We start from the raw sequence: 14,685 nt of genomic DNA on the forward strand, positions 1-14,685 counted from the left end.
TCTGGTGAAGGCATATGATAGGGTTGGTTGACATGTTTTGTGAAGGGTTGATAGAGATGATTTGAGGAAGGTCTTATGAATGTGCGATGTGTGAGGAAAGCTGCTAGAAGCAGAGAAGTTTTTAGAAAGGGTGTAAGGCTTCAGCAAGAGTAGGAAGAGAGAAGAATGAACAGTTCCAAGTGAAGGTTGGTCTGCAGCAGGGGTGTGTGATGTCACCATGGTTGTTCAATTTCTTTATGGATGGGTTGGTGAGGGAGGTAAATGTAAGGGTCTTGGAAAGAGGTGCAAGTATGCAGTCTGTGGGGGATGAATGGGCCTAGGCAGTGACTATGCTGTTTTTTGCTGATGATACAGCACCGATGGCATATTCATGTAAGAAACTGCTGAAGTTGGTGACCGAGTCTGGAACTGTACGTAAAAGGAGAAAGTAGAGAATAAGTGATACATGATGGTTTGAGAGTAAGTTTGAATGGGGTAAGTTTGAAGGAGGTCGAATGCTTTAATCACCTATGTATATTACATTCAGAGACAACACTCCAAGAATTAAAGCCTATGAAACTTACTACTCTCTCTTGCAGGACTCTCTCCAAACCTTGGGCTCCATCCGTGAAACAGTGGAGAGACAGAGCTATGAATTCCCCTACAGCTCGACGAACTAAAGACACCAATGACTGTCCAAAAGTTTCCGCATCAGCTGTTGAAAAGAAAAAGGTAATCTAAAACAAATTATTCAGTAGGTAGGCATCACTATATCAAATTATATCCAAATCTAAAGAAAAATGCTTAGGAGGGTGAGAGGCGTGCAAGGAATGGAGTGAATTGGAACGATGTGGTATACTGGGGTCAACATGCTGTCAATGGACTGAAGCAGAGCATGCAAAATGTCTGGGGTAACCCATGGAAAGGTCTTTGGTGCCTGGATGTGGATAGGGAGCTGTGGTTTGGAGAATTACACATGAAAGATAAAGACTGAGTGTGAATGAATGTGGCCTTTTTGTCTGTATTCCTGGTGCTGCCTCACTGAAGCAGGGAATAGCGATGCTATTTTTTTTGTGGGGCAGGGTAGTGACAGGAATGGATGAAGGTAAGTATGAATATGTACATGTGAATGTATGTAATGTGTGCATATCTTTGTGCTGATATGTATAAGTATGTATATGTGCGTATGAGGGCGTTCATGTATATATATGTGTAAACGAGTGGACGAATTATTCTTCATCTGTTTCCTAGAGCTACCTCGCTGATGCAGGGAACAGCAATTATGTATGACAACAAATAAATATAACATATATACACAAGCACATTTTCATACTTGCTCATCTTTATCCATTCCCACAGCCATCCTGCCCCACAGGAAACAGGATTGCCACCCCGTGTTAGCAAGATGACACAAGGAAACATATGAAGAAAGGCCACATCCACTCACATTCATTCTCAAGCTGTCATGTATAATGTACTACAACCATATCTCCCTATCCACATCCAGGTTTCACAGACCTTTCCATGGTTTACCCCATGCATTTCACATGTCACGGTTCAGTCCACTGTCGGCATGTTGACCCCATTATACCACATCATTCCAATTCACTTTATTCTGTGCACACCTTTTACCCTCCTGCATGTTCAAGGCCTCAAACGCTCAAAATCTTTCACTTCATCCTTCCACCTCCAATTTGATTTCCCGCTTCTCCTTGTTCCCTCCATTTCTGACATATTCATCCACTTTGTTAACCCTGGGGATAGGGAAGAAAGAATGAGGTCCATGTATTCCCTGCATGTTGCAGAAGGCAACTAAATGGGGAGGGAGCAGGGGGCTGGAAATCCTCCTCTTTTGTTTCACTTTTCCAAAAGAAGGAACAGAAAAGGGGGCCAAGTAAGGATTTTTCCCTCTAAGGCTCAGTCAACTGTTCTTGGCACTAAAAGTACTGAGCATATGTAAGCAAATGAAGCTGCAATTCACCTATTTTTGATGCTACTCCAATAAGGCTATTTAAATAGGTTTGATGACAGTGACAGAAGAAGGGTGTTTGGGTCGGGGTGGTATGCGAAGTCAGAAAGTCATCAAGAGTTGTTTGATGAAAGCCTTGTGTAACATGAAATGCGACAAGGTGGCTGGAGTGGTTGGTATTCAATTGCGTCACTGTATAAAGGCTTGGAGGTCAAAAGTAAGTGTTCAAACTACAGAGGATTAAGTTTGTTGAGTACACCTGGTAATTGTATGAGAATAAACAAAAAACACATGGCCTTTTATATCTACCCTCCCCAAGAATGCACTGTTATTTAGAAAACATGTTCAGTAAATGAAATGTCCACAAAACCTATGATTCATACAGAACTTGGTGGAAAAACACCACAAATCACACACTGAATAAAACTTAGTTGAAAGAGATAAGTAACTTAATGCTTTATAGTTAAATTCTTTTCCTGTGGCTGGTTAGATTACTTATTCCTAACATGAAAAGTCTCACTTAAAGAAGGGTTCTGCTTATGCTTATGTAAGGAGAAGAAAGTAATTAAGGAATTCTATTTGCATGTCAATTCTTTACTAACCTTGCATCTAAATAGCTATCATCAGTATCTCAAAATTCTTATAATAGACTTCCTCTTGAATGTACATACACATGTTCACTTCACATATACACAGAACAAAGATTTTATGAAAAATGGGATATGAAGTACAGCTCATATTTCTTAGGACAAAACCCAAATACTGATTTGCTTGCACTAAGCATGATGCAAAAAGTTTCTTAAACTAATGGATAATAAAATTTTTTTAGTTTGAAAGTGTTCTTTTAACAGTTTTATACTGTAACCTTCTTATTTACAGGTTGGAAAGTTCCATGAACCATCATTAGATTAAGACATACTCCTGCTTTTGGAATATCTACATAGTATCAAAAATTTCAATTTTTTTTTTGAAATCCCCTAATTGGACCAATAACCATGGGATTATCAGAGCACAATTAAGAGACCATGCAAGATATGAGACTCACAGTTAGGAGACCATGCAAGAGAATGAAAGAGGTGGAGACTCATTTTAAGATGACATACCTAAGATTACAAAAAAGTACAACTGGACTAAAATGTTTAACTTGTCCCATAGACAAAGCTATTAACCACAAATATAACTTCCCAAAGGTACGAAAAGGTATACTGTGACATCTGGTTGAGATGAAATTGATGCCTATTCTCTTCAAAAGTGTGATGCAACAGAATGGGCAGTGATATAAGGTATAGTTTCAAAAGATGAAATAAAGTATCCCAATATTGCCTTTATGAAAAAAAAAGTTCATGCAAAGAATTTGCATTCCTTAGAGCAAAGAAAGTAGGTCTTACAAAAGTATCACAAAAGTATGACATTTTCAAAAGGAATGAACATAATTAACAAAGTCAGTATCATGTACAGTACCAAAATGAACAAGAAAGCCAACCAGTTTGGTACAGTGTGATGAAAGGATTAAAATCCATATCAATGTACACTGCTGATGCATACAAAAACAAAATGTCCTTTACAGTGCAGAGAGCATACGAGCTAATAACAACATAACACTGGTAATCCACTAATGTACCCACACTAGTCTGAGGCTTATTTCCTACACTTTTTCACACATTCCTATGAATCCTCCTGTAGCAGAAGTGCTACCCCTTCCTTAGTTCTTGCCCTCACATTAAACCCTGACTTCACCCTTAAGACATTCCGATACCATTCTTGAGCAATGCTCAAGGAGATAGAACATCCAAGTTCCCCTCCTCATACATTCCATCTATCTCATCCTTTTTCCCATCCTGGTTACATCCATGCATATTCAGACACCCCAGCTTAAGCCTTCAAGGATGATGAACACTCACTGCTTGGATCCTCCCATGTCAACATTTAAAATTGAAAAAATCAGTTTGGTTGAAGATATCTGGGTGGTGCAATCCGAATTCTGAGATGCTATGCAGCCAGTAGTGAACGGGTTGGTGACATATCTGTGGTGGTCTCTGACTGGCCAATGGAGGGCCCAAAATAAGCAAGCTGCCACTACCTAGTTAGTATGATAGCAGCAGGTGGGGAAGTCAATGCTTCCCCACTAGATAGACAATGTGTTACAAGTTTCCAATTGCAATTTTCCAAAAGAATATCCTGGGGAACCTCTTATGCTCATAAAAAAGACCCCGAGAAGAGAAAAACTGACAGAGTAAAATACACTTACTATGATTTAATACTAAGTTGAAAATATCATGTAACCGATGACGAATAAAGTTGTGCACTGTGTTAACATAGTCAATTCCCTCATGTACGTGTGCATCTCCCTGAAAAGATAATACTTGCTTTAATATATAAAAAGCTAAATACATTACATATTCTCACCTACATCACAGATGATAAGGTGAATTAATAGCAATAAAGTTAATATTGTGCATTATGTACAAGAAGAAATTAACAGAAAAATTCAAAAATTAAGATAATGTTTGAGAAATGAAATACATTTTGTACTTCAAGTAGGATAAAAAATTTTCTGAAAATACACTAAAATCCCATTCTAAAACAAAAACTGGGAGTAAGGGTAGTATGTTAAAGCCAAATTCCACTACATCCCTACATTTTCTAAAGAACACTACAAAATAAAGTTTAACAAATGTCATAGAAAATTTCCTTATTCCTATGACAATAGCTGTTCTTGTGGGTTGTCCTCTCCATGTGGGTGGAGGTATTCAGGGAGACAAAATACTACTTTGATTTCTAGGATGGATCTGGAGTGACCTGAAAAACCTCCAGATCAGGAACATGGGTGAAAGTCCTGAAGATGGGTAGAAAGGCTTCACTGGAGGCAGAAACTACACTTGCTGACAATTCACTCATTATCCTAGACATTTGGCAGGCTGCTGAGGTTTGAGGAAGGAGTCAACTTTGTCTCCTTCAGCTAGTTACGCACTACGCTGATTCTTCTTAAATTTTCTGACCAGGTACTGATCTCCCTCTTGTCTTTACAGACAATGAACCTTAGGAGGGTGTCAGTAGCAGTTAAAGCATCAATGATCCTCCCTCCTCCTACGGGGTGAACATGCTCCCCCTATTTCAACTCTTTCTCTACTTGATTAGAAGACCTATGCACTTCCTTAGCAATCTCCTAATCAACTACACATGACAATGAGGCACGTCAGCATCTTTTAACCAATGCTGTACTTCTTTCACCAACAAAATATCCCCAGTTTGACAGATGACTTGAGCAAAATCTTCTATCAGAAATCCCTCAAAACTATACTCCTCTTCAGATTTCTAAAGCAAATTGTTCCATCCATGTCAAAGCATGTCCATAGTGTCAGAATCCCAGCTGTCAGTCCCATGAAAAATCATATCCTTAATGTTGTAGTTCAGATTCTGCAGGGTCTGTTTGGCTCTGTATTCCTTCTTCACAAGGATGACATGACCACATAATAATGGTTCAAGTGCTTTTTCCAGTGGAATCTTTTGACAGACAAGATGATTCTCAGATCCATAGGCTGGATTAGGAAGGTGGTGTTGGCATGCAGGAATACTGTCTTGATCTGTCCATCCCTGATTGACATTTCACTAGATCTTGGGTTGGGTGGGGCACCATTAAGGAGTAGCAAGGCACCTCGTTTCATGTGAAGTCCTCATTCATGTGAAGACATCTTCATAACAGACACTTGATGGCTTCTCACACCAGGAACAAAGTGCTTGTGCAGCTGCCACAGCAAATAACTTTTATGAATCATGCATCCTTTTTTCCACAATTTAGCACATGTACAAAGTTGAGCAGATCCTTTATGACAGGAGATTTCTTGCTTCTACCTACAACAACAAGCATGGAGGCCATCTGCAAGGGAAGAATCTTGCACATAAATAAACTCCGTACTTTTCCTTGGCCTGGAGTTCCACAAAAGCTCTAGTGAATCTGACTGTTCTCAGGTTGGGCTCACCAACAGATCTATCTCATCCCTGTTGTAAATATGCACTTGAGAATGTGTCAGTCATTAGTCCTGAAATCTGTTCATTGAAATCATCAAATCAGTCATGTTATGCTTACTAGCATCAGCTTCACAGCTGGATGGTACTAGAGTTTGCTTATCAACTAGCAGCAAAGCTTCCAGCTGAATGTCATCCCATTGCCAGTAACTCGGCAGAGATTTCATATGATAATGCACATTATCTGAATTAAATGGAAATCACATCTTCCAATATTAGCCACAAACTTGAGCAAAAGCCAAGCTTTACCATAGTTGTGAAGTCTCAGTAATCTGTAGCGCAATGCACAAGACATCATCAATGTTTTTCCTCTCCTTTCAGCATTAGAAGCATAAGTCTGTGTTAAGCCTGGTTAGACAAGACCAATATCTAAAAGGCTGAGAAGATTACAAGGTAAGATGGTGCCCTAGACTGGTGGCAGATGAAGTAATAATAAAAATAAAGATACGTTATCAGCTACCCAGTGTACTGGCAAACAGTCACAACTGAGGGTGGTATGGTTAATATCAATGAAGCAATCAATATCATATAATCTCCTCACATAATCTAGTCTGAAGGCACCTTGACAAATGCTTATAACATTAGAGATCCCTGGTATGCTGTCAGGCCCAGCAAAAACTAAATAAAGACTAACTTACAGCAGTAAGGACAAGATGAGGATGAAGATCACGTATAACATTATCGATGGCATGGTCCAGATTCTCCTCAGTGGGCTGGTTTCCCTGAAGAGCTCTCTCTCTCACAAACCGTTGCAATGGAGTACGAAGCTGATTCACAGTTGTTGCACGTCCAAAGAACAGCTGAACCAGGTCTCCAATTGACATCGACAGAGCCTGGACAGGATATACACTTTATGGAGCACAGAAAATACACAATGAAGCAAATAAAATTGTTTTTTTTTTTTTTTTTTTTTTTTTTTATACTTTGTCGCTGTCTCCCGCGTTTGCGAGGTAGCGCAAGGAAACAGACGAAAGAAATGGCCCAACCCCCCCCCCCCATACACATGTACATACACACGTCCAGACACGCAAATATACATACCTACACAGCTTTCCATGGTTTACCCCAGACGCTTCACATGCCTTGCTTCAATCCACTGACAGCACGTCAACCCCTGTATACCACATGACTCCAATTCACTCTATTTCTTGCCCTCCTTTCACCCTCCTGCATGTTCAGGCCCCGATCACACAAAATCTTTTTCACTCCATCTTTCCACCTCCAATTTGGTCTCCCTCTTCTCCTCGTTCCCTCCACCTCCGACACATATATCCTCTTGGTCAATCTCTCCTCACTCATTCTCTCCATGTGCCCAAACCATTTCAAAACACCCTCTTCTGCTCTCTCGACCACGCTCTTTTTATTTCCACACATCTCTCTTACCCTTACGTTACTTACTCGATCAAACCACCTCACACCACACATTGTCCTCAAACATCTCATTTCCAGCACATCCATCCTCCTGCGCACATCTCTATCCATAGCCCACGCCTCGCAACCATACAGCATTGTTGGAACCACTATTCCCTCAAACATACCCATTTTTGATTTCCGAGATAATGTTCTCGACTTCCACACATTTTTCAAGGCTCCCAAAATTTTCGCCCCCTCCCCCACCCTATGATCCACTTCCGCTTCCATGGTTCCATCCGCTGACAGATCCACTCCCAGATATCTAAAACACTTCACTTCCTCCAGTTTTTCTCCATTCAAACTCACCTCCCAATTGACTTGACCCTCACCCCTACTGTACCTAATAACCTTGCTCTTATTCACATTTACTCTCAACTTTCTTCTTCCACACACTTTACCAAACTCAGTCACCAGCTTCTGCAGTTTCTCACATGAATCAGCCACCAGCGCTGTATCATCAGCGAACAACAATTGACTCACTTCCCAAGCTCTCTCATCCCCAACAGACTTCATACTTGCCCCTCTTTCCAGGACTCTTGCATTTACCTCCTTTACAACCCCATCCATAAACAAATTAAACAACCATGGAGACATCACACACCCCTGCCGCAAACCTACATTCACTGAGAACCAATCACTTTCCTCTCTTCCTACACGTACACATGCCTTACATCCTCGATAAAAACTTTTCACTGCTTCTAACAACTTGCCTCCCACACCATATATTCTTAATACCTTCCACAGAGCATCTCTATCAACTCTATCATATGCCTTCTCCAGATCCATAAATGCTACATACAAATCCATTTGCTTTTCTAAGTATTTCTCACATACATTCTTCAAAGCAAACACCTGATCCACACATCCTCTACCACTTCTGAAACCGCACTGCTCTTCCCCAATCTGATGCTCTGTACATGCCTTCACCCTCTCAATCAATACCCTCCCATATAATTTACCAGGAATACTCAACAAACTTATACCTCTGTAATTTGAGCACTCACTCTTATCCCCTTTGCCTTTGTACAATGGCACTATGCACGCATTCCGCCAATCCTCAGGCACCTCACCATGAGTCATACATACATTAAATAACCTTACCAACCAGTCAACAATACAGTCACCCCCTTTCTTAATAAATTCCACTGCAATACCATCCAAACCTGCTGCCTTGCCGGCTTTCATCTTCCGCAAAGCTTTTACTACCTCTTCTCTGTTTATCAAATCATTTTCCCTAACCCTCTCACTTTGCACACCACCTCGACCAAAACACCCTATATCTGCCACTCTGTCATCAGACACATTCAACAAACCTTCAAAATACTCATTCCATCTCCTTCTCACATCACCGCTACTTGTTATCACCTCCCCATTTACGCCCTTCACTGAAGTTCCCATTTGCTCCCTTGTCTTACGCACCCTATTTACCTCCTTCCAGAACATCTTTTTATTCTCCCTAAAATTTACTGATAGTCTCTCACCCCAACTCTCATTTGCCCTTTTTTTCACCTCTTGCACCTTTCTCTTGACCTCCTGTCTCTTTCTTTTATACTTCTCCCACTCAATTGCATTTTTTCCCTGCAAAAATCGTCCAAATGCCTCTCTCTTCTCTTTCACTAATACTCTTACTTCTTCATCCCACCACTCACTACCCTTTCTAAACAGCCCACCTCCCACTCTTCTCATGCCACAAGCATCTTTTGCGCAATCCATCACTGATTCCCTAAATACATCCCATTCCTCCCCGACTCCCCTTACTTCCATTGTTCTCACCTTTTTCCATTCTGTACACAGTCTCTCCTGGTACTTCCCCACACAGGTCTCCTTCCCAAGCTCACTTACTCTCACCACCTTCTTCACCCCAACATTCACTCCTCTTTTCTGAAAACCCATACTAATCTTCACCTTAGCCTCCACAAGATAATGATCAGACATCCCTCCAGTTGCACGAGACCGGGTTATAGTGATGGGTGATTTGAATGCAAAGGTGAGTAATGTGGCAGTTGAGGGAATAATTGGTATGCATGGGGTGTTCAGTGTTGTAAATGGAAATGGTGAAGAGCTTGTAGATTTATGTGCTGAAAAAGGACTGATGATTGGGAATACCTGGTTTAAAAAGCGAGATATACATAAGTATACTTATGTAAGTAGGAGAGATGGCCAGAGAGCGTTATTGGATTACGTGTTAATTGACAGGCGTGCGAAAGAGAGACTTTTGGATGTTAATGTGCTGAAAAAATTGTTATATGCAGTTATTTAATCAGCATTAACAAATGGAAAATCTTGTTTCTTTAATTTTCAACTACAACAGAAATTCAATGTTCATAATATCATGATGGCTACAAATCTTATCTAAATGTCTAAAATCAGTCATTATCAGAACCACTTTTAAACAAGTGGCAATCACATTAACACATCCAACTGAATAAAGCAAAAAGATATCAAAATTACATGCAAACTGTGTTCAGAGAAAAGAGAATTCCATAGTATCCTCACCTTGAACAAAATATTCAGCAAATTCTTCAACAAATAATTTTTCAAACTTGATTGCCATTTCCCACATTTGTGAGGTAGTGCAAGGAAAAGATGAAGAAAGGCCACATCCACTTACATCTATTCTCTAGTTGTCATGTGCAATGCACTGAAACCACAGCTCCCTATCTGTAACCAAGCCCCACAGACCTTTCAATGGTTTTCCCTGGACACTTCAAATACCAATTCAGTCCACTGACAGCACAGCTTTGGTGGATGACTTACGAGGGGGAAACTTCAGAAGCTGGTGAAACAGTGTGGGAGTATGAGAAAGGCGAGAATGAATGTGGATTAAAGGAAGGTATTGAGGTGCAAGGAGGAGATTAGCCAGGATGGTTTAATAATCAATCTGAATGGGGAGAACCTGGAGGAAGTGGAGTGTTCTATATATCTGGGAGTGAACTTGGCAAGGAATGGAACAATGGGGACTGAATTAAGTCATAGAGTGGGAGAGAATGCATTAAGAACTGTGTGGAAGGATAGTTTAATGTCTGTTAGGACAAAGATGGGTATACTTGAAGATTTAATAAACCCAACAGTGTTGCATGGATATGAGTATAGCTCCTTATTGCAAAAGCATGGAAGAGGATGGATGTGTTGATATGAACTGCCCGAGAACAATATGTGGTATGAGGAGGGATGATCATGTAAAGAATGATAGTGCAAGATAGATCATGTAATGAATGATAGTGCAAAATAAATGTGTGGTAATAAGTGCAGTATAAATGAGAGAGCTGACTAGGGTGAGCTGAAATGGTGAAGACACATAGGGAGGATGAGCAAAGACTGTCTGAGAGAATCAACATGTTGGAAGTGGAGGAAGGAAGGGGTAAGGGGATATCAAGAACACAAAAAGAGAGTAAAAGAGGTTCTGGGTTTTTCTGGGTCTGAACATTCAGGAGGGTAACAGGCTTGCATGAGACAAATTGAACTGGATCACCATGGTATACTTAGGGCAATGTGCAATCAATGGGCTGAACCATGACACATAAAGCTGTTAAGGTATATGTGAAATTGTCTGAAAGGGCCTGGCTGTGGATCACAATATTTGTTTTTGATGCATTATAATGGCAGCAAGAGAGAGAGAATTAGCAAATGAGGCAACTGTTCGTCAGTTACTATGGTACCTCGCTAAAGTGGGAGATATAAGTAAATATGATTGAAAACGACCAAAGAATGGGTGAAGTTCACAGTCAACTTACTGTGGATACTGACACTCACCACAGTGTTGAACAATTGATAAACAAGAGAGTCCTCTTCTCCTTCACTGAACATGCCTCCATCAAATGGCTGTAAAAACTCATGAAGTGTAGCACCAGCCTGCTGATTGTTACTGTTACCACCTTCTGAATTTAAAGAGCCTGACACTTGTGACATAACACCCTGAAAAAGAAATAATAATTCTTATATATACTGGATGAAACTTGAGGCCAATAAAATTATCAGAACAATTTTTAATACCATATAAGGAAAATTTCTTAGCATATATTTTTTCCTTGCATACAGCAAGTACCTACATTGAGATGTTGCAGAGGAGGCAATGTAAAACACAACTTCTGTATACAAAGCAATCAAGCTAGCTACCCAAAAAGCTACTCATAAAATGGGTCTTTAAGTTGGTAAGAGTCTAATGCTGGGAACAGAAAAATAGAAAACTACCCTACAAATATGCTTTTTCCATAAAGGCCAGAATCATACGAGTGCTCTTTTGGCTATCTGCAACAATGAAGAATGAAGTAAATTGACTCCATACATACAATGTACCCATTCAAACTCACATGCAATGAATGTTAGATCCTCCATAACCTTAACATTTTGAAGACATGCCAGTGTCTGAGCTTTGATTGATGTACAAGAAAAAAAAAGTCATTTTGTCTAAGTGATGATGAATGATGCGCAACTTTTTCCTACAAAACCTGCAGTAAACACCACACTCAGATTAAATAGTTTGGTCCCGAAAAATACAAAGCGTAAGCAACAGAGAGATGCTACAGGCACTATCATCCATTTTGCAACTTGTTTTAACACAGATCTGCTTAACTTTATGGGCACAGCATGTGGGACAAACAGGTATATTCCATGGCCCCCAATAAAACTTTCCTTGAAGGTGAGACATGCAAGGATCAATTCTTGCTCTTTAAGTCTCTTCCTTATGTCATACATGTTGCCATCTGTTGAGGAGCTATGCAACCACTTGGTTTGTCAACAGAAGGCTGGGACACCATAATGTAAGTGGGAATGTATATGAATTAATGCTATTCTTGCTGTTATCATCATTGTTCTTGCAAGTTATACCTTGCATACATAATCAGTACCACCTTTCTTTCATTTCATACCTGCCGAAGAAAGGTCTCATTTGCTCACATCCATTCTATAGGCATCATGTGCACTGCACCAAAACCATAGCTCCCTATCTACAACTAGGCCCACATCAATGACATTATCCTATCCCTACCTCCCTAACTCAACTACCCTTCCTCACATTTGACATTACATTCAACCATCAGACATCAAAACAGAACCTTCATCGGAGAGGCAAACTATATCTTGGTCACTCTGAAAGTACAAGGACAACAGGTCAATAAATTGTTGCCTGTAAGTGTGACTGAAGTTACACATCAGCAGCTTTGTTTCCTTTCAAAAGGAAACACATAAAAATGAAGGTATAATTCAATCCTTCGTCATTTATGGTTATAACCTTGCAATCACTTAACAACATTCCTCCTCAGCCACATATAACTTTTATCTGTACATTTCTGTGCCTGTACTTTCATCTATTACATGAATCTACTTTCATATATGATACATAAAGGTTGCAATCTATTGTTATGTAAGTGAGGGGATCCTAAACAAAAATGAGACATAAAAACGTGAAAATAAAACTGACCTGTACTAACTGTGCAAACATCTGGTCACTGATTTGAGGTTCATTGTTATCTGCTGATGGTTCCTGTTGTTCTGTCTGAGGCTGCTGCTGCTGCTGCTGGTCTTGCTGTTGTGCTGTAGGTCCCTGTCTACCACTAAATGCCTCAGCCAATAAATTTGCAAAGAGAGCAAGAGGACTGGAGGAGGATGCTGTGGGTGAAACTCCAACCTGAGGACGAGCCTGAGCTGCCTCTGAACTGCTTTCCTGTGCCTGTAAATGTGAGACTTCAAATTATAAACTTACCAAATATGAAATAAATACATTAAAAAAAAAATTATGAAGACAGTGATCCAAAGCTGCATTACCTGCTTGAGAAGTGGGCCACCTGTTACTAGCACACCTAAACTAGAAGAATACAAACCAGTATCACATAATGTTTATAAAGAAACAATTCTCACTTATATTTTCTTTTACATAATGTCAAATGAATGAAAGTTCAACCATACAAAGACAATTTACTGTCATGAGTAAGCTAAAGGTAAGTTGCAACAAGAAAAGGAGTGGAAAGCAAAATCATCCACCACAAAAATACATTTCTTGAAATACTGATTAACAGAACCAAGCCATTATCTACCATCTTTCTAAATATGAACTTAAATCTTTTTCCTAATTTGCTGAATTTTGAGTGCATAAGTAGCTTAAGCTTTTGAGCACAAACATTTTATATCAATGCATTTCTTTCTATGTAAACTTTAATTCCAATTGTTCTAGAACTAACATACCCGTGTACTTGCTGGGGACCTTCTCTGCTGGGCCGAGTTACCTCCATCTTGGGTCTGGTGAGAAGAGATGTCAAGGGAGCTTAGCGATCACCAGGTAGTTGCCTGGGCACCAAGTACTTACATATTCACAAGTACCATATCTAATTTGTTCCCATCATATCAAATCTTTATTTCTTTAATTTTCCAATTAAGAGGCCAGTTCCACCTCAAAACCTTGCAGATCAAACAAGGCTACCACTACAACACACCTATTTCCTTCACTGAAAAGTTGTTATCCATTTCTGTACAAGAAACAAGCACAGGAAACATTTCCCACTGGAAACTCAGTAAAGCTAGCCTGGATAACCATTAAACCAAAGATAACCACAACATTAATTAGAATTTCTTCCCCTAAACAATCAGCTCCAAAGTAACTCCTACCATGACTTAAGTTGACAAAGACTTCTATTCGGATGGCAAGCTACTTGAGAAAATTAATCATAACCTCTCCTCCTCCTCATCCATTCATCTTAAAATCTACTGACCCCTTCTTGTGGCATGTTACTAAGCACTGTTTTATCTTAAATGATAATTACCCATAAGCAAGTCTATAAGATTCAGAACAATGACAGATGCTCCTAAAGTGGTATCAACCCTTTTGTATTCTATGTTCTAACATATGACAAAATAGTGATTCTGTTCTTGTTTCTATTTTCATTCTAAAATTGTGTAATAACTTCAATTCTATTTTATGTAAAGGTACTCACGTGAATAAATTTGATTCTCTCAATTTTTCTACTACATGCTAACAAAATCGATTTCCAAATTTTGAGCCTAGCTATCTCTGGATTCTATCTTCAATTATATCCTTACTTCCTGTGGTTCTTAAACCAGAGTAAGAGATTCTGATGAATTCATATTTCTACTGTTCATTACTTGCATTACTGATGGTATGTCCAGTTTTCTATTCATAGAAGGCAAGTAATTTTTTACTGAATTCTTTGATTTAACAGTATGAACCATTTAACAACCTAATACTCATTTGATGGAGAAAAATAAATTGAGGGACAGGGTGGTTTCAATCAAAATTTTGCTTGAGCAAAACATGGGAGTTATTTTCTTTACATTTACATATAAAC

At 39.5% G+C, this 14,685-nt stretch overlaps 1 protein-coding gene across 12 annotated transcripts in view; it reads right to left on the reverse strand.

The window, feature by feature from the left end:
* LOC139755383 (uncharacterized) overlaps positions 1–14,685 on the reverse strand; it is a 102,489-nt gene that overhangs the window by 23,935 nt on the left and 63,869 nt on the right. For 7 of the 12 annotated variants that reach the window (XM_071673619.1, XM_071673615.1, XM_071673614.1 and 4 more), the window contains 6 exons: positions 13,568–13,621; positions 12,807–13,055; positions 11,141–11,302; positions 6,613–6,807; positions 4,197–4,296; positions 564–694 (listed from right to left, as the gene is read on the reverse strand). In XM_071673619.1, the coding sequence (XP_071529720.1) occupies positions 564–694; positions 4,197–4,296; positions 6,613–6,807; positions 11,141–11,302; positions 12,807–13,055; positions 13,568–13,621 (891 nt within the window). The remainder of the gene's footprint in view (positions 1–563; positions 695–4,196; positions 4,297–6,612; positions 6,808–11,140; positions 11,303–12,806; positions 13,056–13,567; positions 13,622–14,685) is intronic. The other 5 variants (XM_071673622.1, XM_071673621.1, XM_071673624.1 and 2 more) reach the window with 1 other exon arrangement.

This window comes from Panulirus ornatus, chromosome 19, assembly GCF_036320965.1.
Source record: "Panulirus ornatus isolate Po-2019 chromosome 19, ASM3632096v1, whole genome shotgun sequence".
In the NCBI taxonomy this organism is placed as follows: Eukaryota; Metazoa; Arthropoda; class Malacostraca; order Decapoda; family Palinuridae; genus Panulirus; species Panulirus ornatus.